Source organism: Panulirus ornatus, chromosome 4, assembly GCF_036320965.1.
Source record: "Panulirus ornatus isolate Po-2019 chromosome 4, ASM3632096v1, whole genome shotgun sequence".
Classification (NCBI taxonomy): Eukaryota; Metazoa; Arthropoda; class Malacostraca; order Decapoda; family Palinuridae; genus Panulirus; species Panulirus ornatus.
In genome coordinates this window covers 80,351,250-80,375,511 of record NC_092227.1, presented here as the reverse complement: position 1 = coordinate 80,375,511, position 24,262 = coordinate 80,351,250, and the positions used below count along the sequence as shown (strand labels likewise).

General features: G+C 46.1%; 1 protein-coding gene across 1 annotated transcript in view; it reads right to left on the bottom strand.

The window, feature by feature from the left end:
* Nucleotides 1–24,262, bottom strand: part of LOC139745854 (uncharacterized) — a 165,472-nt gene that overhangs the window by 109,012 nt on the left and 32,198 nt on the right. The window contains exon 2 of the mRNA XM_071656467.1: nucleotides 8,621–8,960. Coding sequence (XP_071512568.1) covers nucleotides 8,621–8,960 — 340 coding nt within the window. The remainder of the gene's footprint in view (nucleotides 1–8,620; nucleotides 8,961–24,262) is intronic.

Below are 24,262 nucleotides of genomic sequence, written 5' to 3'. Positions count from 1 at the left end.
GAAAGGAAAGGGGAGGAGGTGGGAGAGAGAGGTGTGAGGAAGGAGTTTGCTATGGCATGTGTTGAGCGGAGGAGAATGTTGACGGGCGTGAAGCACCAGCGCGGCTGATATGATAAATGATTCTGTTGGTGACGCACACTTGCACCTTCTACTCGACTGTTATAATTTTTTTGAGGGAGGGGAAGAAGAAGAGGAGGAGGAGGAAGAAGTATCATTTACGCATTTTCAGTGTAACGTGATGCATGACATATGATGAGTGGTGTGTGTGTGTGTGTGGGGAAGAACCTAGCATAATGCATGACATGTGGCGAGTACCTGAACAGGAACTTTAACATGACGTGTGATGATTGCCTGAGTGGAGAGATTTAGCGCATGACGTGTGATGAATACCTGAAGGAGGAGGAACCTAACATAAACGCAGGGTATGTGATGAATGACTGAGAGGAGAATTTAGAGCATGACATGTGATGACTACCTGAAGGAGGAGGAAGAAGACCCTAACATTCTGCATGGCATATGATGAATACCTGAAGGAGGAGGAGGAGGAGGAGGAAGAAGAGGAACCTAACATTCTGCATGGCATATGATGAATACCTGAAGGAGGAGGAGGAGGAGGAGGAAGAGGAACCTAACATTCTGCATGGCATATGATGAATACCTGAAGGAGGAGTAGGAGGAGGAGGAAGGGGAACCTAACATTCTGCATGGCATATGATGAATACCTGCAGGAGGAGGAGGAGGAGGAGGAGGAAGAAGAGGAACCTAACATTCTGCATGGCATATGATGAATACCTGCAGGAGGAGGAGGAGGAGGAGGAGGAGGAAGAGGAACCTAACATTCTGCATGGCATATGATGAATACCTGAAGGAGGAGGAGAAACCTAACGTACTGCATGACATGTAATGAACACCTGAAATGAGGAACCTAACATACTGCATGACATGTAACACGACATGATGAACACCTGAAGGAGGAGGGGGAACCTAACATGCTGCATGACGTGTGATGAACACCTGAAATGAGGAACCAACAGGGGGGTGGAGAGCCTAGGAGCTTTTATGATTATCATTACTTCGAGTCTGTATGTCCCTCACACACACACGCACACACACACACAGACCGCACAGGAAATCACTTGACTTTTATGGCTAATAATGATACGAGAGAGAGAGAGAGAGAGAGAGAGAGAGAGAGAGAGAGAGAGAGAGAGAGAGAGAGCAACACTCTCTCTCTCCCTTGTCACTAACCCAGTCTCTCGCCTCCAAGCCAGACGATGGACGTTGAAATAAATGAGTAAATAAGAAAAAAAAAAAAAGCACCCACTAGCACGTTTATTAACACGAGGGCCCCCCTACCCCGCCCCCCCCCCCCTTTCTTGTACTAAGGCGCCACCTGCCGCTGTTGGTGCGAACTAAGTAGCTGAGACCAGCTCGCTATTAATCCCCAAACTGACACGAACCGCCTGACTAACTATCTTCCCCCTCATTAGCCCCTCCTCCCTTTTTTTTTTACGGAATCTCCCCGCTCCGCAATTTCCACCCAGTGTCCATGCAGACCACTGGTCTTCCTTAATGTAGGGCTAAAAGAAAAAAAAAAAAAAGAAAACGAATGTTGGTACCCTCAAAAGTCTCTCTCTCTCTCTCTCTCTCTCTCTCTCTCTCTGAGGAAGCGTGTATTGACATATCCCAACCCCCTTATGCCACCCCACAGTGTTTATTCTGTCGTTGCACTCTCATGAGTCTGCCTGCCTCTCGTTTTCTTTAGGTTTGAATCCGTCCGTGGTTGGCTTGTGATCTGGTAGAAGAAAGGTCGACCCTCGCCTTCTCTTATTACAAGTGTTCTCTCTACTATCATTCTATAACATGTTCTCAAGCCCCCTATTTTTTTTCCCCCCGAACGCTATCCGTTTTTTTGTTCTCATATCCGTCTTCATTTTTTTGCCCATTTTTTATATTTTTTTCTATCTATTTTTCTTTATTCTTTACGCAAATGGTTCTTCCCTGTGCTTATCCGTCGTCCTTATCCATTCTAATTTGCTACTACCTGTCCTTTCTTTCCCCCTTATTCGTCCTTTCATGCTCCCGTCCGTCTTTTTTTTCCCCCCAACCGTCCATATTTTCGTCCCGACCCGTCCTTTCTTTGCCCCCCATTCGTCCGTTTTTTATGCGGTGACGACCTTTCTTTTTTTTCCTTACCCGTCTTTTTTTTTCCCTCCAATCCGTCCTTTTCTATCTCCCACCCGTCCATTCTGTCTCCCTTTCCCGTCCTTTCCCTCGTCCCCTCTACACCCGTCCTCCCTCCCTCTCCACCATCCCACAGGTGGCGAGCTCTGAGGGGTGATAATGCCATAATATCCATTAAAACCGCGCCACCCATCAGTATGCCCATCAGATACCTCGTAGCCGTCCGTCCCCGTCACCCAGATCACCCGCAATGGCGTTAGTACCGACAGCCAATCAAGTAATCAGATCATTATTCATCAACAGGCAATTTTCAATAACCAGCCCGCGCAGCGCTCCCGCCTCCCGATCACAATCAGATCCGCGAGTGAAACTAGTGCCGCCGAGCCACGGCAATTGTATTCTAACCATCTCATTTACCACAAAAGACCCATTTTTTTTTTTTTTAAGTAACGCGACCATTCGGCTTAAGCTACATGTCTATATTATCATTTAACTGGCAATTACCCGACCCGGATTTGCTGTGAGCTTTTGGGTAAGGGAGGGATGGGGGGATATTACCAAACGACTATATACAGAAATTTAAAAACGAAGTGGATAGGGAGGGGACGACGCTGGTTATCTTAACAGCAACAGGATGCTGGTTCTGCTATCTTGCCGGTGCAAATGCTTCGCTATCAAGCCCCGACGGGAGTTGGAGAAACGCTATAATTCCTGATGACAGTGCGGAGGCAAATTTATCGTCCATGAGTGATGATGGGGAGTACGATAGTGTTTCCCCCATCTGCAGGTGACAACACGAACATCTGCCAGACGTAGGAGCTAAGACCCATTTTCGTGTCGCTAGGCCGGAACGCCATTTATCTTGTTCTCCCGGCCATAAAACACGTAATAACATCTGTTCTTAAGTGATTTAAGAGCAGTGAATACCAGTAACGCGGTGATTAATACCGTATACAAGTGTGTGGGAATACATTTGTAAATATGTTTGCGTATCATCACATATACACACACACACACACACACACACTCTCTCTCTCTCTCTCTCTCTCTCTCTCTCTCTCTCTAGCTTCGTCTTTTCGATGTATATCAACTGACTTATATTTCTCTTTTGTGTCTCCCCTGATGATGTGATTATTATACGAAAGTGCACTTGGGAACTTTTCGTGTTTCATTTTCCCCGTGGACTCGTAGGAATGAATATCTTTATCACGCGCGAAATTGTGATCCTTTCCAATATATATATATATATATATATATATATATATATATATATATATATATATATATATATATATATATATATATTACACACACGTATGCTTGATTGCCATTTTGAGGAAGCGCCAGGAACAGACGAAGAAGAGGCCTCTTTTGGTCACATTCATCCTTTAACTGTCATGTGTGATGGACCGACATCACAGACCTCCTATCCAGATGCAGGCTCCAGTACAATCCTGTGACAACGCGTCGTCCCCTGTATACCACTTTGCTCCAATTCATTCTGTCCCGAGCATGCCTTTCACCCTCCTGCATGCTCAAGCCTCGAGCACTTAAAAGTATTGTTCATATATATATATATATATATATATATATATATATATATATATATATATATATATATATATATATATATTGGAAAGGATCACAATTTTGCGCGTGATCAAGATATTCCTATAAGTCCTATGAGTTTCATCTTCCCCGTGGACTCAGGAATATATATATATATATATATATATATATATATATATATATATATATATATATATATATATATATATATTTCCCATACTTAAATAAATATCTATCTTCGAAATGAAGAAGATGAAGTGAACCACACCGAGGATGTAAGGCATGTGTACGTGTAGGAAGAGAGGAAAGTGATTGGTTCTCAGTGAATGTAGGTTTGCGGCAGGGGTGTGTGATGTCTCCATGGTTGTTTAATTTGTTTATGGATGGGGTTGTTAGGGAGGTGAATGCAAGAGTTTTGGAAAGAGGGGCAAGTATGAAGTCTGTTGGGGATGAGAGAGCTTGGGAAGTGAGTCAGTTGTTGTTCGCTGATGATACAGCGCTGGTGGCTGATTCATGTGAGAAACTGCAGAAGCTGGTGACTGAGTTTGGTAAAGTGTGTGAAAGAAGAAAGTTAAGAGTAAATGTGAATAAGAGCAAGGTTATTAGGTACAGTAGGGTTGAGGGTCAATTCAATTGGGAGGTGAGGTTGAATGGAGAAAAACTGGAGGAAGTGAAGTATTTTAGATATCTGGGAGTGGATCTGGCAGCGGATGGAACCATGGAAGCGGAAGTGGATCATAGGGTGGGGGAGGGGGCGAAAATTCTGGGGGCCTTGAAGAATGTGTGGAAGTCGAGAACATTATCTCGGAAAGCAAAAATGGGTATGTTTGAAGGAATAGTGGTTCAAACAATGTTGTATGGTTGCGAGGCGTGGACTATGGATAGAGTTGTGCGCAGGAGGATGGATGTGCTGGAAATGAGATGTTTGAGGACAATGTGTGGTGTGAGGTGGTTTGAGCGAGTAAGTAACGTAAGGGTAAGAGAGATGTGTGGAAATAAAAACAGCGTGGTTGAGAGCAGAAGAGGGTGTTTTGAAATGGTTTGGTCACATGGAGAGAATGAGTGAGGAAAGATTGACCAAGAGGATATATGTGTCGGAGGTGGAGGGAACGAGGAGAAGAGGGAGACCAAATTGGAGGTGGAAAGATGGAGTGAAAAAGATTTTGTGTGATCGGGGCCTGAACATGCAGGAGGGTGAAAGGAGGGCAAAGAATAGAGTGAATTGGAGCGATGTGGTATACCGGGGTTGACGTGCTGTCAGTGGGTTGAATCAAGGCATGTGTATGGGGGTGGGTTGGGCCATTTCTTTCGTCTGTTTCCTTGGGCTACCTCGCAAACGCGGGAGACAGCGACAAAGCAAAAAAGAAGAAAAAAAAAAATATATATATATATATATATATATATATATATATATATATATATATATATATATATAATTGTGTGTGTGTGTGTGTGTGTGTGTGTGTGTTGCGGGTCTCCGTCTGCATGAGGTTACGCCGCAAGTGAAATGTCACCCTTTACAAACCTATACTGCTCGGAGTACAATACCATCGAAGGACTCTTCACTCCAAAGGAATCTACAGTAACCTGCTCAGCTTTGGAGCTGCAGGAGTCCCTGGATAAGAGGTCCTGAGACCCTTTCAAGGAAGAGGTCCTATAGGATATATAATTGAATAAATGTAGCTTGCAGTATATATATATATTATCCCTGGAGATAGGGGAGAAAGAATACTTCCCACGTATTCCCTGCCTGTCGTAGAAGGGGACTAAAAGGGGAGGGAGCGGAGGGCTGCAAATCCTCCCCTATCATTTTTAATCATCCAAAAGAAGGAAGAGAGAAGGGGGCAAGTGAGGATATTCCCCCAAAGGCTCAGTCCTCTGTTCTTGGCGCTACCTCGCTAATGCAAGAAATGGCGAATAGTATGAGAAAAAGATTATATATGAATTGCAAGAGGATATCTTGGTGCCCATTATCTAGTGTATATATATATATATATATATATATATATATATATATATATATATATATATATATATATAGGAAAAGATCACCATGGAGTGCGTGATAAACTAAATTCATTCTTGTTCACAGGGAAATGAAACACGATAAGTTCTCAAGTGCCCTTTCGTGTAATGATCACATCATGAAGGAAGATACGTTTCTTCGTTGTATATCAGTTGACTGTTAAATTTCTTTTTTTGTATCTCCCCTGATGATGTGATCATTACACGAAAGTGCACTTGGAAACTTTTCTTTCATTTTCCTGTGAATATATGTATGTATAGTGCATATGAACGCGCACGTCCATAGAATATACAAGCCTCCAACAGCCATATTCGCCATTTCGTGAGTTAGCATTAAGAACAGAGGACTTAGCTTTAGAGGGAATATCCTTACTTGGTCCCTTTCTCTGTTCCTTCTTTTGGAAAATTAAGAAAGAGTTGGGAGGATTTCCAGCCCCCGCTCCCTCCCCCTCCTCTTTTAGTTGCCTTCTACGAGACGCAGGGACTATTTGGGAAGTATTCTTTCTCCCTTATCCCAGGTATATATATATATATGTATATATATATATATATATATATATATATATATATATATATATATATATATATATATATAAAATAGGAAAGTTAGGTAAAACGTCAGTCATTAAATGTCACTTAAAATAATCGATGTGTGTGTGTGTGTGTGTGTGTGTGTGTGTGTGTATTCATTATCTAGTTGTACTACTTAGAGGCAGTTTCATATCCGTTGGGTTCCATATACTGTGTGTGTATGTGTGTGGGTGTGTATATGCGGTTTCACTTTCTCTGTGGTTTAACATCTTGATCATCATTACGCTTCCGTTCGTTCACCTCTACCAAACGCTCGACACTCGCATCACAAAATCGTAGGCAGTTCAACTAAATGGCCTTGACCCACACTCTGCCTTAAAAGAATATAGCGGGTCGGTTACTTTTAACTTTTTTCTTTTACACAAGTAACGAATAGGATCTACGTATATTATAAACGTTAATAGAATCGACAGATATCATACATAGGAGTATACTGGGCCTATTCCAACAAAGGCCATTTGCCTAGGGAGAATGTATTTGGTCATAGCATTGTCTTTCAACACCTGAAGTTGGTGTCGAAAAAAGGATTTTTCGGTTGGTGAATATACTGTAGCTTAACGCCTCTAAGACCTGAGATCTGATAGAGCCTAAAATCCAAACAAGCAATCACTCTAGTCCAAAAAGCTTCTTGAAGCCTGTGTCAGATTCAAGACGAGTAGTTGGAACATGATCATCGTTATTGACAGTGTACGCAATGATGGTGAGTGCGATGACTCTCTCCATCAAGTGCTCTTTTGCGTTCCCACTCTCCAACAAGCGTTCTCCTGGTTTTCTCCCCCAGCAGTGTCCACAAACTGGCCCTCTGGTTCTCCAACAAGAAAGCTAATTTAGTCCTTTTCTTCGTTCTCTTGTTTCTCTGGGGTTGGTGTGGGCCGCCTGTACATTATCAGCAAACAATCATCGACTGTTTCCACTTGTCACTGACGCCGGAGAAGCAAATGTCCCGTCAATAGGCCGTCAATGGGTCGCTTTTGCGGCAGATGGTGGCGTGAAGGGTAGGTTAGGGTGGCCGGCGAGGATACGCCCATCAAGTCGACGCTCCATCTCTCTGTTTACAACCCCCCCAGAACGTCGACTTCTTCGAGGCTGTTCCTCATCTCTTAGGCTACGGCAGAGACAGAGAGAGAGAGAGGGAGATCTTGCGGCGAACACTTCCAGAAGGGTAAAGATGATGTATTATGATTAAGGGCAGATTTATAGGGATAAATGAGCCCGGATATGGGTGTTTATCACGGCGAGCGGTGGCCGGGAAAGCGACACAAGGGATAACAATCCCAGAGGACAACAACAATGGCGCGACGTTCCGGAACGGTGGGAGGGGTCGCACGTCCACTTGCACGGAGGCCCAGCGTGGCCCAGGGGTAGGGGAAAATGCGAACGTTTTCCTCCTTTTTCTAAACATTAGGAATAAAAGCGAGGCAGACGGGAGACAGAACCCATGCAACTCTTTCGCTCCGTGAGGAGACAAAGCTCACTTGACCTTCATTAGAGTACCCGTAGCCAGTACATACACGTACTGACTTCAGCGCTGATTCTGGCTGACGACCTGAAGATAAGACCTGCACTGTGTATATCCTCAACAAGCGTGCGGGGCCGATGTATAAGAGCAGCTGATTGCAAACTTAAAGTCTAACCAGATCCAACCAGTCGTTGTGGCCACCCTCCGCCTCCCTATGGCCAGCAGCAGCCTCCCCCCTTCTCCTCTCATGACCTGACTCGAGTTTGGACACCAGCTAGTGGCCATCCATCGGCCTGGCCCACCTCCCCTCCACCAGGACAGATGACGGTGGTGACGCGTCCGCTACGGTGTCATCCCCCCTGGGTATTGTCCCCAGCGCGTGAAAATCAAATTAGAAACCCATAAAATTGTGAAGAAGAGCTTAACAAGCGAGTGTTCTGACGCGGCGGGGGATCCCAACAGCGGCGGAGGGAGGGAGGTGGGGTAGAGTGTGATCGGGAAGGGGGAGTGGGGGAGGACACGAATCAGGAAGTGCCGAACAGATATGTAATTAATGTCTGCTGCTTCCGGTGGATGTTACGCTGATAAGTCAACGACAGTGATTCATGATGTGTACTTAGCGTCTTCCGCGTTGTAATCGTATTTCAATCGCAAAGACACACACACACACACACACACACACACACACACACACACACAAGCAAAGATGAGATGAGATGCAAGATGGGGTTTCATCCATCAAAGACTCCCCGACGACCTTCATCTCCAAATCAAAAACGAGTCGAGACTTACCGGCCTGTTTTCGTGATGATCATCTCCGTGCCGAGTTCGAAGAATTTCTCCCAGAGTTCCTTCGTCTCGAGGTGGCAGTCGATGGTCTCCAGATCCGGGCAGTTGCCCTTCGTCTTCATCTCCAGCTTGGACGCCTTGTCCGAATCCTTGTGGTTCGAGTGGGAGTCTGAGGAGGTGGATTCGGGAGACTTGGAACCCGGGCGGTCGAGCGGGTCCTTACTACTGTCCAGGTCGCAGTCGTCCTTATCGGAGACAACATCGATGTCGATGTCCTCAGCTTCGATGTCCGCACCATCGTCGAGTTCGTCCTCCGATTTGATGCTGGTCTCGGTCAATTTCTCTGCGAAAAGATAAGGTTCAGAACTCGTCATCCTCATCGCCTTATGGAACGAGCCTGAAATGCAAACAAGAACTTTTGAGTACACATCCGCTCTTGTTGAGACATTGTCTTCCCTGCCGAGTGTAATACACGGAAGGCGTACAAGTAGACTTACTCTATCACTGATAATCTTAGCGACGAGACAAGTTGGAGTGATCACGTCAAGTACGTACAAGGTTTTGAGAGAGATGATTTGGAGAAAAGACTTTACGTCTCAGTAGGAGTTTAAATACAGTAATAAGAGCCGAAGAAAATGTGCTATATCTATACCTATATAAATCATTACGAAGAGGGCGCCATCACTCGTTTTCTTAGCCCCCATACAAGAATCCCACCCAACCTCTTTACCGACCTCAGGAGATGCGATGCAGTTGATGGACTTTTTTTTTTTTACTTTTATCATCGCCTTCTTGGAAGGTTGAGAGGAGTGGCAGTGCAGCCGCCACTAGCGATAAGGTAGTTTATCATTCAGCGTCCTGAGACGCCAATGATAAAGTCCCCTACCCCAACAGTTGTCGGTACTATAACTTGGTGAAGGATAACGTTATCTTGCCGGGTGTAAGTGTGCCAGAGGTGGTTCGGTACCTCAAGCTAGTTAACGAGAGTTCTTGCAAACTTTTGATCTTCCTCGTCTACATAGCTACCATCGCACTCACCATCGCTCTTGCGAGTTCTCTCCGTATTTTCAGCATTGATGATTTCATCCTCTCCACACCTCTGTGTACTTTCCCAGAGTATCGTCCTCATATTTTTTTCTTTAAGAAAAACGAGGAACTTGCAGCACTGTTGTCAAGGTTTTTCACAGTGTCCTCGAAATACTCCCCGTCCTATGAATTTGGCAACTTGACGCGCCGCTTAGTTTCATCATACTGTTCTCGAAATACTCGCAAGGCTTAAAAAATTCTCGAGGGGGGGGAAAAAAAAGGACTATTTCTCTCCTCTGAAGATCTTTACTTCGTTAAATGTTGTATATATATCTTTTCATGCTTATCCTTTGAGTCTCTCATTCCTTCAAGGTTTCAGCGAAAGTGATCAGTCTTTTCTCTTAGAAACACACCAGTTGTCTTTCATAGTGTTTAGCCACGCAACAACTATTCCAGAATATCATTTTTATCACATATTTTTAAGCTTTGCTCTAAACACCCACAAATTTGAACCCCTTTTTCAGGTTTTACACAAAACATACACATATAAACACTTTCAAATTGTTTTCTAAACATTCTTAATGCTTCATGAAAAAAAAAAAAGGACTTCGGTTCGAACACTCCCATTCTTTCTAACTTGGGCTGCACACCCTCACATAATTCTAAACTTTGATCCAAATACTTGACTCCTTTTATTTCTCAAACTTTCCCTCAGGGTGAGTTGGCTGGTTAGCTTGACCTTCAGACCTATCGACTGGCATGGTAACTAAGGTCTTTAACGTCAGGTTATGGCTACCAATGAGAGAGAGAGAGAAAAAAAAAGAAAGAAACACACTGAACACCTTCGTCAGGTGTTTGAGGTAATCATAAGGCCATGCTTCTCTCTCTCTCTCTCTCTCTCTCTCTCTCTCTCTCTCTCTCTCTCTCTCTCTCTCTCTCTCCTAACCCCAGCAGCGCCTCACCACCACGTCTGCCACAACAACCCCGAGATTATGAAGACGCACGGCGGTTGTCCCATCAGCACCTACACTACCTTTGACTCTTACAGCAAAATCCCTGTCTCAGATGCACACACACACACACACACACACACACACACACACACCATCCGCGCCCATGGCTAGCCCAGAGACTTTGGCTCGACTAAGGACGTGGTCTAGGATCTGGTGGGGAGTAAGAAATGTGAAATCATCAGTCGCTTCTATGAGCACGACGCTTGGTCGCACCGGTTCGATCCCTTTTGGACGACGCCGTGTTCAAAACGTTTCCCTAAACCAATGCGTCTGTTTGAAAATTTCTGTTACAGAAATTCAGGAATTTGATAAGGTGGTAGGTCTTCTGTAACGTGTATTCTGATGGTCTCCCGAACGTTTACACGGAACGTTTGAATGCTGTTCAATGTGTTAGAAACGTTTCGTGACATCTCTATACTATCTTGTGTGTTAGGAACGTTTCAGGGCAACTGAAGTCTATCTTAAGTGTTTGGATGGAAAGTTTCAGGTAACTGAATTCTATCGTGTTTGCGTTAAGAAATGTTTCAGGGCAACTGAAGTCTATCTTCTATGTGTTCAGGAACGTTTCAGGACATCTGAGGACTATATATATCATGTGTTCGGAACGTTTCGGAACTTAAAAACACTATATCATACATTGGGAACGTTTCGAAACATCAGAATGTCTCGTGTATGTTAAGAACGTTTGAGAACTGCAGGAGATATGCAACAGGAGAAGACCCGCGTCTTCACGTTATGTGATGGTACACTTCTGAAGAGTTCACGTGAACATCCAAGTTGACATGAACATACAAATTCGCGTGAACATACAAGTTGACATGAACATACGAGTTGATGTGTACATACAAGTTCGCGTGAACATATAGGTTGATGTGAACATACAGGTTCACTTGAACGTACAGGTACGCGTGAACATGTATGTATGGGCGAGGACGATCTTACAGAAAGTTTTACCAAACTCCCGATGATGCCACGCGATATATCATCATAGGCTGTTGGGGGACGACTGCACGAAGCAGTACCGAATATTCGAACCATCCATAGTTGAACAGACAAAAAAAAAAAATGTCGTTCTTCGAAAGATGAATTGGTAGAAGTGAAAAAAGTGATTAAAATTGTGTTTTTTTTTTTTTTTTCTAAGTAAATTGTAAAATCAGGGGGAAAAAGGGGGGGTTGCAGTGGTGGACATCTGGCTCGTCATAATTTCGCCAGACGGCATTTGCTTTTTCCAGGTGTCTGCGAGGCCCCGTAACCTGCTATCGTGCACATGTACCAAAGTCGAATTTATATCACCTGATATATATTGGTGCCAGTGGTATTTACACCAGGAAAGACATGATTATATATATATATATATATATATATATATATATATATATATATATATATATATATATATATATATATATATGACGGAAATTATTTTACGATCAGCCAATTAATCGTTTGTAAAGTGAAGCTTCAACTACGCATCCAGGTTTGCCTCGAGGGTCTCATTCACGTAGCGGTGATGTACGGTGTGGCTGCACGGCTGGCCCGTCTGGTCGTCACCAGTGCTCATGACAGAGGAGGAGGGAAGGCAGGGGAAGGGGGGAAGATGAGGCTTCTCACTGGAGGGTATTAATGGGTTATGGTGTGTGTGTGTGTGTGTGTGTGTGTGTGTGTGTGTGACTTGAAGTACGTGCATTTGTCGTTTCACACCTCCTCGCCTTCGCCCCCCCATCCCCCCCCTCTGTCTCCTTCCCTCTCTCTCTCTCTCTCTCTCTCTCTCTCTCTCTCTCTCTCTCTCTCTCCTCGACACGACTTTACACTTTCCCCTCCTTTCTGTTCCTTTGTTTCTCGGCTTTGCCCTTTTTTCACTCTCTTTCTCCCTCCCTCCCTCGCTACCACCACCATCACCACAAAGTCCCCCTGAGGTTGTGAGGGGTGTGAGAAAAAGAAACCCCAACACCTGAACCAATTATAGTGTCATAAATGGAGTATTAATACCGCACCCCTTCCGAAGAGGATGGAAGAAATGGAGAGAGAGAGAGAGAGAGAGAGAGAGAGAGAGAGAGAGAGAGAGAGAGTCGAGATTGGACAATAATTAAATTCATTTTGAGGCCTTGAAGAAGCATATGTCCTGTTGCTCAAAGATTCTTAGGGTGTCTTTTCCTTGTATTTGAAGTGATCAGGTGTTGTTCTGAGGACCGTGTTTTGAACTGGTGGAAAAGTCTTGGGGTCTTTTCGTTGTCTTTGGCATGACTGTGTTTTGAGAGCCGTGTTTTGAACTGGTGGAAAATCTCTGGAGATTGTCTTTGGTATGACGTCACGTGTTCTGAAAATCGAGTTTTGAACTGATGGAAATTCTGGAGATTGTCTTCGGGATGGTTTCAGGTGTTTCCATGTTTTGAACTGGTATGACTGTAGAAAACTATTTGCTGCAACATTTTTTTTTCATTTCATTCTTTGTTCGTTTTCTTTTTCTCTTGGAGTTTGGCCCCTTTGTCATCGTGTTAGATCTAAGATGCAAATGCATCCATCTTGCTCATTTCTCCTTCCTATGTTCCATCTCATTTCTTGCCAACATCCTTATTCTTTTTTTGTCATACCCTCCTCATTTCTCCTATCATCGCACTTCTCTTCCTATTTTCTCCCTTATTTGCAAAAGCGCGTTATTCTCTACTACTTTAAAAGCTCATAGACGTGTTATAAGCTCCCTTGATAATCCTCCTCTCTTTACGTGGCTGACGGACTCAAAAGACGACCTTCTAGACATGGCCATCCGTATTCCCACCGAAGTCGATGAGAGTCTGTCGTTGGAGACGATGCATGGATAATTCTCAAGGCACACCGTAGAGGTCCACTTCGTCTGCTCTCCGACTATTGCCTGGTTCTGTGCAGTTTCACTTGCGAGCGGTGCCAAGGTGTGCGGAGGCAATTTCGTATCATCCACTCCCTGCGCGCTATGACTCGCTCAAAAGCCGGCGACATTTATAAGCTACGTTTGCCAGGCACTTGACTGTAATTGACTCTGATTAATGTCATAAGTTAAACTTATGTCGGTGCCACGTGTAAGATAAGCTGGCTGAGACCTCGGCGTCATTCTGCACGCTCAGCTTTGCAGGGGTGAACGCCATCCACGTGTTGGATGAAACTGGAACCCTTAATGAGAGGGGGAGTCTGTGAAACTGAACGTTCTAAAGATGGTGCCGAGACCTGCATAAGATGAACGTGCAAATTGCACACTCTCTCTGTAATTTACCCTGGCAAATGACTATGTCTCTTGCACGCGTATACAAATGGAGTCAAGTTCTACACAGTTTCGCTTTAAATAACCCTTTTATTAGAAGCAGTTCAAGGTATGAATTAAAATTATCTGAGCGGAGTAATATTGTGCACTTTTTGTTACGAGTGAAAATGGGTTTTGTTTGACTGTGCAGTTTGACGTATGCATGATACCAAATTCTGTACAGCTCGGTTCAATATGCTGAGCCAGATCTGCTCTTTGTAGCTTTGAAATGACATATATTTGCAGGAAAGAAAACCTATTCAAATTGTCCCCCCCCCCACTTCGGATCGAGTTCTTATTATGGATAGAATGCAAGTTTTCAGACCCTTATTTTATAGCTGGTTTCTAAAGGGCTGAGTACGAGTAAGGTCGTGTGAAAATTCGCGTTTTCACACTCGTCTGAAAAAGGAGAGGTAACGATAAGTCTTTCGCTTCGACTAACAGAAAGGAAAAACTCATTTCATCTCGAGGGGACTTTGACTATCAAGCACACACTCTTAAGATCTTCAAGAGGCAGGGAGAATTTTGTTTCATAGCCGAAGCAAATCTTCGATAGTTGCATGACAAGGAAAATACGGGCGCGTGTCATTCCGGATGAATAATGATAATCTTTCGTCTGCATCGCTTCTCGAACTCACTCCCTCCCTCTTCGGTCGTCATGACCCCCCCCCCCCCCCCCGTAAGAGAGCACCTCCATTCACCCCCAGTCTCACCGTGTCAGCATATCTACGTGTCTGTGTCGTGCTATAAACACATTAGACATTATGTTAATCTCGTAAAGCTTGGAGGGCCTTAGAAAGCGGAGACGTGGATGAATTCGTTCGAAGCGAACCCAAACCTCTTTGAAGCGAGACAGTACCGGGTCTTTGTTCATGTAGGCTGTCAATAGAGCGCATCACTATACAATTCTTTTTTTTTTTTTTTTATTCAGCTGGAAGAGCACGATCGTCTCTCTCCTCCTCGCCAGCATGCACCTGGACACCAAGGCCGTGACCTCAACGTAATACCTATACTCTTACTAATTTTTTTTTTTTTCATACTAGCCGCCATTTCCCGCGACAGCGAGGTAGCGTTAAGAACAGAGGACTGGGCCTTTGAGGAAATATCCTCGCCTGGCCCTCTTCTCTGTTCCTTCTTTTGAAAAAAAAAAAAAAAAAAAAAAAAACGAGAGGGGAGGATTTCCAGCCCCCCGCTCCCTCCCCTTTTAGTCGCCTTCTACGACACGCAGGAAATACGTGGGAAGTATTCTTAATCCCCTATCCCCAGGGATAATATATATATATATATATATATATATATATATATATATATATATATATATATATATATATATATATATATATATATATATATATATACTAATACTCGCCTCAAAAGGCTTTTAATGTGACACACGTTCGGCCTCTTATGAAACAGCACTCCGGCTTCATAACTCGGAGCAATAAGAACAACCACACTCAGCTGAGCATGAATGGACCAGCCCCACAATCGGGGATCTTTTCATGCCAGCATCTGGCAGGCTTGGGGGGCCCTGGTGACCTGATCGGGGATTCGATCCTGGTGGTCAAGGTGTAGTCAGTCAGTTCGAAGAGACGCTCATGGCGGTGTGTATTCAACATATATACCTGACAACTTCTGCAAACTAGGGTTTACTGGAACCGCCCACGCCCACATCCTCGCAACTGAGAAGCGTACGAGTAAGTAATTCAACATTTTTCTCTTTCTTTCTTCTTTCCTTTCATCCGGGGAGTTTTGTGGAGGCAGAGAGAGAGAGAGAGAGAGAGAGAGAGAGAGAGAGAATGATCCGTGAGTGTTTTTGCTTTGGCATCGGGAGTCACGAGGTGAAACACCGGGTAGTTCTGCCTAATAGAACCATTAGGGAGTTACATGAAATATTTTCCGCCTTGGGAAGGATGAGCCTTTGACAAGATCTGAGCGTGAATGTTAATTAGGGTTTAGCTTGTGCTCCGCTCTTGATACGGCAGACGTCTCGCCTCGAGCAGATATCATGTTGTTTTAAGAGTGATTAAAAAGAGATAAGAGAAACCGGGGTAAAACTTTCCCGAAATTCAGTCCGGCGGGTGACATTTGCAAGAATAAAGCAAAGAAGGGGTTCCACTAGGTCTCGGAAGATGCTGCCCAGCGTGTCACACCAGATATCAATCACCTCCAGTTACTCCTCCCTAGTCCTTCCAGCGAACACCGACGTCTAGTTCCAGCGCTGGTAACTCCTTTGTCATAGCTTCCTCACCACCGGTAGACCCCACAGGCCTCGGCCATCGTTCGTGTGACGACTGACACCGCCTTTGTGATCATCTTCAAGAATGTCCGAGTCCCTGGGAAAGCCACTCTCTCCTTCGCGACGCAGTCGTGAGAATCATTGTCATCCGTCCGCCCTAACTACCCTCTCGCCACCACTATATAGGAGCCTCAGTATTGACCCTTACACCTTCCTCGATATTGACCGCCGTTCTGTAGTGATCACTACCCGTCCACAAACTCGTACCACGACAAACACCTCGACTCTCTCCAATTGCAGGACCAACACTCCACCCCATTACCTTCAGTTCACCAACACCACCACTCCTCCTCCATACAGGGCTCCCAAAGCACCAACACCCTCAATTCACCAACACCACTCCTCATCCACATAGGGCTCCCAAAGCACCAACACCCTCAATTTACCAACACCACTCCTCCTCCACACAGGCCTCCCAAAGCACCAACACCCTCAATTCACCAACACCACTCCTCCTCCATACAGGGCTCCCAAAGCATCAACACCCTCAATTCACCAACACCACCACTCCTCCTCCACACAGGGCTCCCAAAGCACCAACACCCTCAGTTCACCAACACCACTCCTCCTCCACACAGGGCTCCCAAAGCACCAACACCCTCAATTCACCAACACCACTTCTCCACACAGGGCTCCCAAAGCAGCACCATCCTTACCCTCACGGTTCCCCCCCATCGTCAACCTCAGCACCTCACCAATCACACTAACAACAGTGCTTTCCATGTTCCCTCAACTGCTGACCAGGCCGTAATGCCTCTGCTGTACAGACGTCGGGCAAAAAACGGGAGCTGAGATCCAAGCCAAAACATAATATAGATCTTGCTGCGAAACGTGCTTGCTTTCACAGCCAGTCGTGATCTGAGAGAAAACAGGAGAGATTTATATACCTTTCGCCTTTCAGCCTGATGATATTTGTAGGCAGGGAAGGGCTATTATACAGAGCTTGGGTAAGCTAGTCAAGGCTCGTGGCGGAGTTCGTGCGTTCGTGGGTATTATGACGCGCACACTTAAACTCCAAGTGTTCGTGTATAGATTCTTTTTTTTTTTTCAATGTCCCTTGGAAGGGGGGGCGGGAGTATTCAGATACGTAACCAAACATTATATTTGAACACGAGAGCCTTTTGACCCGTATCATAATTCCATGATATATATATATATATATATATATATATATATATATATATATATATATATATATATATATATATATATTCCAGGTTTTCAGAACTCTGGGCGTTAAATATTTTGTGTACGTTGGTTGGAGGCGTTTAGCAGTGGAGAACAGGTGTGATCCAAGCATAAATTTCAATATAATCTCCGCACCCCTCCCCAGCCCGACGTTAACACACGGCAAGTCAACACCCATCCACGCCAAGAGCAACACCCACGCCAAGAGCAACTACACCCACGCCAAGAGCAGCAACTACGCCCAAAGCCACGGAAAGCCTCCAAATCAACATAACACCACCAGACACTTATATACCATTGCCGACTCCACATTGCTACAAACGTGCTGTCATGTTACCTCGCGTATCACACCTACAGAGAACACCAAGACCGCTCCACTGACAACTTACGACGCCACCAGACACCATGACCTCCCACGCCACTGTACACCACGGCCTCCTACGCCCTTCCATACCAACATTTCCCACGCACTTGCACATCAGGACCTCCCACACCACTGTACACCAAGACCTCCCACGCCACTATACACCAAGACCTCTCATGCCACTATACACCAAGACCTCCCACGCCACTATACAACAAGACCTCCCACGCCACTATACAACAAGACCTCCCACGCCACTATACAACAAGACCTCCCACGCCACTATACAACAAGACCTCCCACGCCACTATACACCAAGACCTCCCACGCCAATATATACCAAGACCTCCCACGCCACTATACACCAAGACCTCCCACGCCACTATACACCAAGACCTCCCACGCCACTATACACCAAGACCTACCACACCACTGTACACCAAGACCTCCCACGCCTCTAGACACCAAGACCTCACACGCCATTACACTATCATTCTCACCATAATTACCATCACTCCTGCTACACTCACTACCACGCCATACCGTCCTCCAGTCTCACCAGGACTCGCCACGCCAGTTGAGCTCGATCACCCGCACTAATAATTCACCAGGTAACCCAAGCCGCCACGTAAAAAAAAGAAAAAAAAAAAAAAAACAGAAACCACCAGCCGCGCCATCAACTTCACCAACGCCACTCACGCTATCTCTCGACCGAAATGAACCACGTCACCGCTTCAGCTGGGACCATATACCTCACCAAGACCATTCACGTCACCACTCCACCAAGACCACCACACACGCCACCCACCGCTTCACCAAGACCACCCATCACTCCACCAAGACAACCCATCACTCCCCCAAGGCCACCCACCGCTTCACCAAGACCACCCACGCCACCCACCGCTTCACCAAGACCACACACCATTCCAAAAGACCGCCCAGGCCACCTACCGCTTCACCAAGACCACCCACCGCTTCACCAAGGGCACACGCGCCACCCACCGCTTCACCAAGACCACCCAACACCCTACCAAGACCACCCAAGCCACCCACCGCTTCACCATTACCACCCAAGCCACCCTCCATACCACCAAGACTACCCCCCACGTCACCCACCTCTTCACCAAGATCACCCCACGTCACTCGACATTTCACCGAGACCTCCCCTGCCACCCATCTCTTCACTAAGACTACCCACGGCTTCACCAAGACCCCACACGCCACCCCACACGCCTCACCTCGACCACCCATCGCCTCACCAAGACCACCCACGCCAGCACATCACCACCCATGACCGTCTTTGTATGAATAAGCACCACCAACCACATCGCCCTCCCCTTAAACACTGGACACGCCTTAATACGCTCCCGGAAGTATTAACTACCAATTAGGACGCTTGCACCTCTCGTACACGCCTCCCCTCCCCTCCTTTTCCTCCCTCCCACCCTATCTACACCACACCAACATTCCCCCTCCTCCTCTTCTCAGTAGTACCCTTCCTGCCTGCCCGACACGAGTTTACACTCGCTCCCACCCGACCCCACACTCCTCCCCTCCATCGCCAAAAGGAACGCCCCAGCAATGCTTGGGAGGAAATGTCAGGAGGAAAGTGGGGAAACATGGTGGTAGAAACACTCCACCGAAGTTCCCTTCCTTTGTGGTAAGATATGCATGTCCCAGCTGACGTGCTCGAAGTCTCCTGACGTACTCGAAGTCTCCTAAGGAACTCGATTTCGCAGACGAACTCGAATAATCTGACGAACTTGACATCCCTGACGAACCCATACTCGGACGATCTGGATGTGTTCGACGAACTCGAACACTCTTTGACGAACTCGACCACACTTCGACGAACTCGGAAACTCAAAGCACCCTTCCTCGACTCCTGGTAAAACAGACGACTAACACATCACAACTTGGCTTGCTTATCATCTTCGATGAGATCACTTCCATGAAAATACGTCTTGTTATATCCAATGCCGCGGCGCCTCTTAGGGTGTTTCTTGAAATATATTCACACACCCGTAGAGCCCGTAAGACTGACAGTGATGGATTGTCGGTGGAATCATGGGGAAGAGCTCTATAAATCGCGAGCATTATACAAAGAACGCTCCTGAACGCCCACAGAAGTTATAAGAGGAATTCGATGCATTTTTCATATGATTTGTGGCATGATAAAGAATAAATTTCTGTCAGCAGCGAGAGGTGTGATTCAGTCATTGAGGGACACGAATCATAGCCCCCCACAGAATGATGCCGCCAGACTGTGCTGTACGTAAACAAAGCAGCGTCGACACAGTGGAGTAATTTCCAGAGCGAAAATCGATGTCAAGCGCAAAAAGAAAATAGAGATAAAAAAGAGAGCAGCCGAGATCTTTCGCCCCGAGATTTCTGAGAATTGTGACGCGTCTTGATCAGTGAGGTCTTCAATAGAATCCGACATCCACACGTTTGCCCTTGGAATTAATTGCCTGTATTATGTGAGGTGTGTTGAGTGCGGCCACGGTGTTAGTGAAGTGTCATGACCCGAGAGTCGAACACCTGGACATACAATCAAACACTCGCTGAATGCTCTTCAGAATCTTGAAGACAACTGGGAGGAAGATGTATTCTTTTTTGGGTAGACTGGACTTTACAGTTATATATATATATATATATATATATATATATATATATATATATATATATATATATATATATATATATATATCCCTGGGGAAAGGGGAGAAAGAACACTTTCCACGTAACCCCTGCGTGTCGTAGTAAGCGACTAATAGGGGAGGGAAGGGGGGGAGGGGGCTGGAAATCCTCCCCTCTCGTTTTTAATTTTCCAAAAGAAGGAACAGAGAAGGGGGGCCCAAGTGAGGATATTCCCTGAAAGGCTGTCCTCTGTTCTAAACGCTACCTCGCTAACGCGGGAAATGGCGAATAGTATGAAAGAAAAGATATATATGGTCATAGTTCACTGGATATAATCCAGTATGTGATAAAGGAAAGAGATACGTGCGCATACGTAATTTTTTTCTCATTGTGTGATAAGGTTAGTGTGTTTTACCTCAAAAAGGAACTTTATTTTTTCTGTTTCCCCATCTCGATTTTATGCGAGAAATGAGGCGATTTCGGCAGAAACCAGACGCCATGGGCGAACTCTACAGACAACTCGAAGCTTCGATTAAGGTTGAAGTTGTAGCAGACCCAGATGACTAGGGGGTTGTGGATGCGTCTTGCGTCACTCTCCTCCTCTTCCTCCTCCAGATGCTTGGAAGGTGGAGAGCTCTCCAAAGTGGATGGCACGTACGCGCTCCTTTTCCTCCTCCTCCTCCAGGTGGTTGCAAGGTGGAGAGCTCTCCGAAGTGGATGGCACGTACGCGCTCTTGCTTTTCCTCCTCCTCCTCCAGGTGGTTGCAAGGTGGAGAGCTCTCTGAAGTGGATGGCACGTACGCGCTCTTGTTTTATCTCCTCCTACACCAGATGTTTGTAGGGAGGAGAACTCTCCGAAGTGAATGGCACGTATGCACGCCTCGCATAAGAAATCCATCAGAAGAGAACTATCGGTCAAAGAACTAAGATCCCGAAGACTAGAATGCACCGAGACCAACTTTTTAAACGTCAAAGGTACCGATAAAAGGAAGACTAACATTTCGTTTTCCTTCTTCCAGTAACTGATGATATATTCTTCATTGAGAAAGGCAAGTTACCAATACTCTGAACCGATCTTCAGTCAGCGTGAACAATGTACGTTGATTGCGAATACTCTCAAGTTATCGTTAGACGGAGTGATTATCGCTGGCGAATATCTTTTTCTTTTTTGTGTATGTGTGTGTATTGATAAATTATACTACTATATTGATAACCCCAGATAGCGAGGGGTGGTCGGTTAAGGAAGAGCCACACAATCACATTATTATAATTCGTTTTTATTGGCTAGCTACGCTCTTTATGGTCAGGGGGCCCCATTTGCGGAGGAGAGAGAGAGAGAGAGAGAGAGAGAGAGAGAGAGAGAGAGAGAGAGAGAGAGAGAGAGAGAGAGAGAGAGAGGAGGGTAAGGTACACCATACGTCTCGCCTATTTCAGGGTAAGATATTGGTTGAGGGAGGGGCGACCGTAACATGCGGAAGCCACTCATCACTGAATGAAGAACTTCGCCAAACACAGACGCTGACGATAGCAACCTCCCCCCTCCCCTTACCCCCAAACACACACGCCTCCCCCCCACCCCTTGTCACTAACAGGTCATGCGGGGCTCCATCAGGCACATCCATGCACTCAAGAGCCACGCCACCTCCGCCCACAGAACACGGTAAATAATGATGATAAAAGGAACACCCTCTGTCTGCGTTGTAGTAACTGGGACCTCTGCGTCTGCCACATTACAACCTACTGACGCGGCTCGACACGCTGTCTGTGTCACGCCACAGCTATCACGCTGAGGGGCCGGCCTGCTGTTACGCACCACATTACGTACACTTTGCTGAAAGTACTTTGTGACACATGTCACGATCCGGGATATTAGTGTTACCCCCCCCGACACTTGGGTCATGCCACACACACACACACACACACACACTCCTCATTTCGCTCCTTTCATTACGACAGATACGGAGTATCACCACGCAGTACGCTATAGGTCGTTGCAACAACAAATGGCTAAACAGGTCCACTTTAGCAAGGAAAAAAACGCGCGATCGAGAAAGACACGCAGGCAGGTATGATACAGATGTAGCTTTGGAGCTGGAGGAGGAAGAAAAAACCATGCGAATCGGCTCTTGTGTGTCTGACAGCAGTGAGGGGGATCAGAGAGTCGTCACCCCTCCCTCGCCCTGAATCCCATTATGCCGCAAGTGATGAATCCAAAGCCGAGAAAATGAAAGTCCCGATTGTTTATCCCAACGCGGCGCCTTCTCTTGTCTTCTTCATTTGGACGGGCCGACACGACAGATGAAGCTATCTCTGTGTGTGTGTGTGTGTCAGCTTGGGATACATAATGATAGTAGTGGTAATGACAATGATAATAATAACAACAAAAATAATGATAATTATAATGATAATAGAATGAAAGTGGCAAGTCCCTTAAGACAGGATTTGGGCAATACGTGTCGCTACTATTGCCACCGGGATATAAACATGGAGGAAGGAGAGAGAGAGAAAGAAAAAAAAAAATACCGTACGTAACTTTTAAAACTTGTGCTATCTTAGACGGAACGTGACTCCCCGATTACTGTAGAGATATAGGAAAATAAAGCCTTGTGTTTGTCTCTGAAGGATTTGTCTACGAAACATATGTGTGAGTTGTATTCCAGAAGAACTCTCTCTCTCTCTCTCTCTCTCTCTCTCTCTCTCTCTCTCTCTCTCTCTCTCTCCGCGCGTTCACTCACCAGGTCATCCACATCGCTATAATAAGAGGAGAGATATGCAAGCAGCCATCTGAGTTCCCCCCAGCGCGTTTAATAGTCAGGAGGTAGAACGCGGGGGAGCCAGGGCCCGCACTATTGCCACATAGGGACCCATTCCCTCTGACCACACCCCCACTGGCTGACATGATTCAGTACAGGGCAAGGCAGGCCAGACCAAACCAAGCCTAACCACCACCACCACTCCACCACAACTACCAGCACTACCACCTCCGCCTTCAACCTCTCCACCTCCTCCTCCCGACACGGCGTTGGCAACAATGTCGGTTGGTAGCCTTCAGCCAATTAGAGTCCGCATAGCCGTGTTTGTTTCACAGTTTGATGTGCAGCACGACAGCCCGCGATACGGCGCAACCCTCCCTCTCCTGCTGCTTCTCCCTACCTCAGTCTCCGTCGCTCATAGCACTCTCCCACCCTCCCTTCTCTCTCTCTCTCTCTCTCTCTGATAACACTAAATAACACGTCGCTCCTACGACTCGTTTCCTCTCCAACTCTAGATTTTCCTGCGGTGAGTACGTCGACACAAGCCATACCTTCTGCCAGAACCTCTCGTCGTAAGGGACTCGTGAGTGGGAGGTACTCTCTCTCTCTCTCTCTCTCTCTCTCTCTCTCTCTCTCTCTCTCTCTCTCTCTCTCTCTCTCATCTGGGCGTCCGTTGGTATATATCACTCTGTCTAGCAGGCTGGGCGGGTGAATGCGGGACGGAAGAGGTCGAGAGGCCTCCTTGATGGCGGGGGTACTCTTAGGTACCGTAAGTCTCGCTGTGGTAAGGGCTGTTCTGTCGTAGGTGGACCGACACCATAGAATGTTACGAGCGCATCGTGGGAATATCAGCAGCCCTTCGTTTCCTGTCGCGTTAATGAAAGGAGTTTACGACCTCAGTCCTACGTAGGAGATCGGCAAGGTCCCTGATGCAGTGGGGTGGGGGACACACACTCCGTCGGGAGTAATTCGGTGCCTCCGTCAGAAAATTTCCTCGGCATTAATTCATTTTCCGGCGTAAAATCGGATTACCCTAGCCAGGTCATTTCATTCGAACATGGAAGGTTTTTATTATAGGGGGGGTGTTGGTG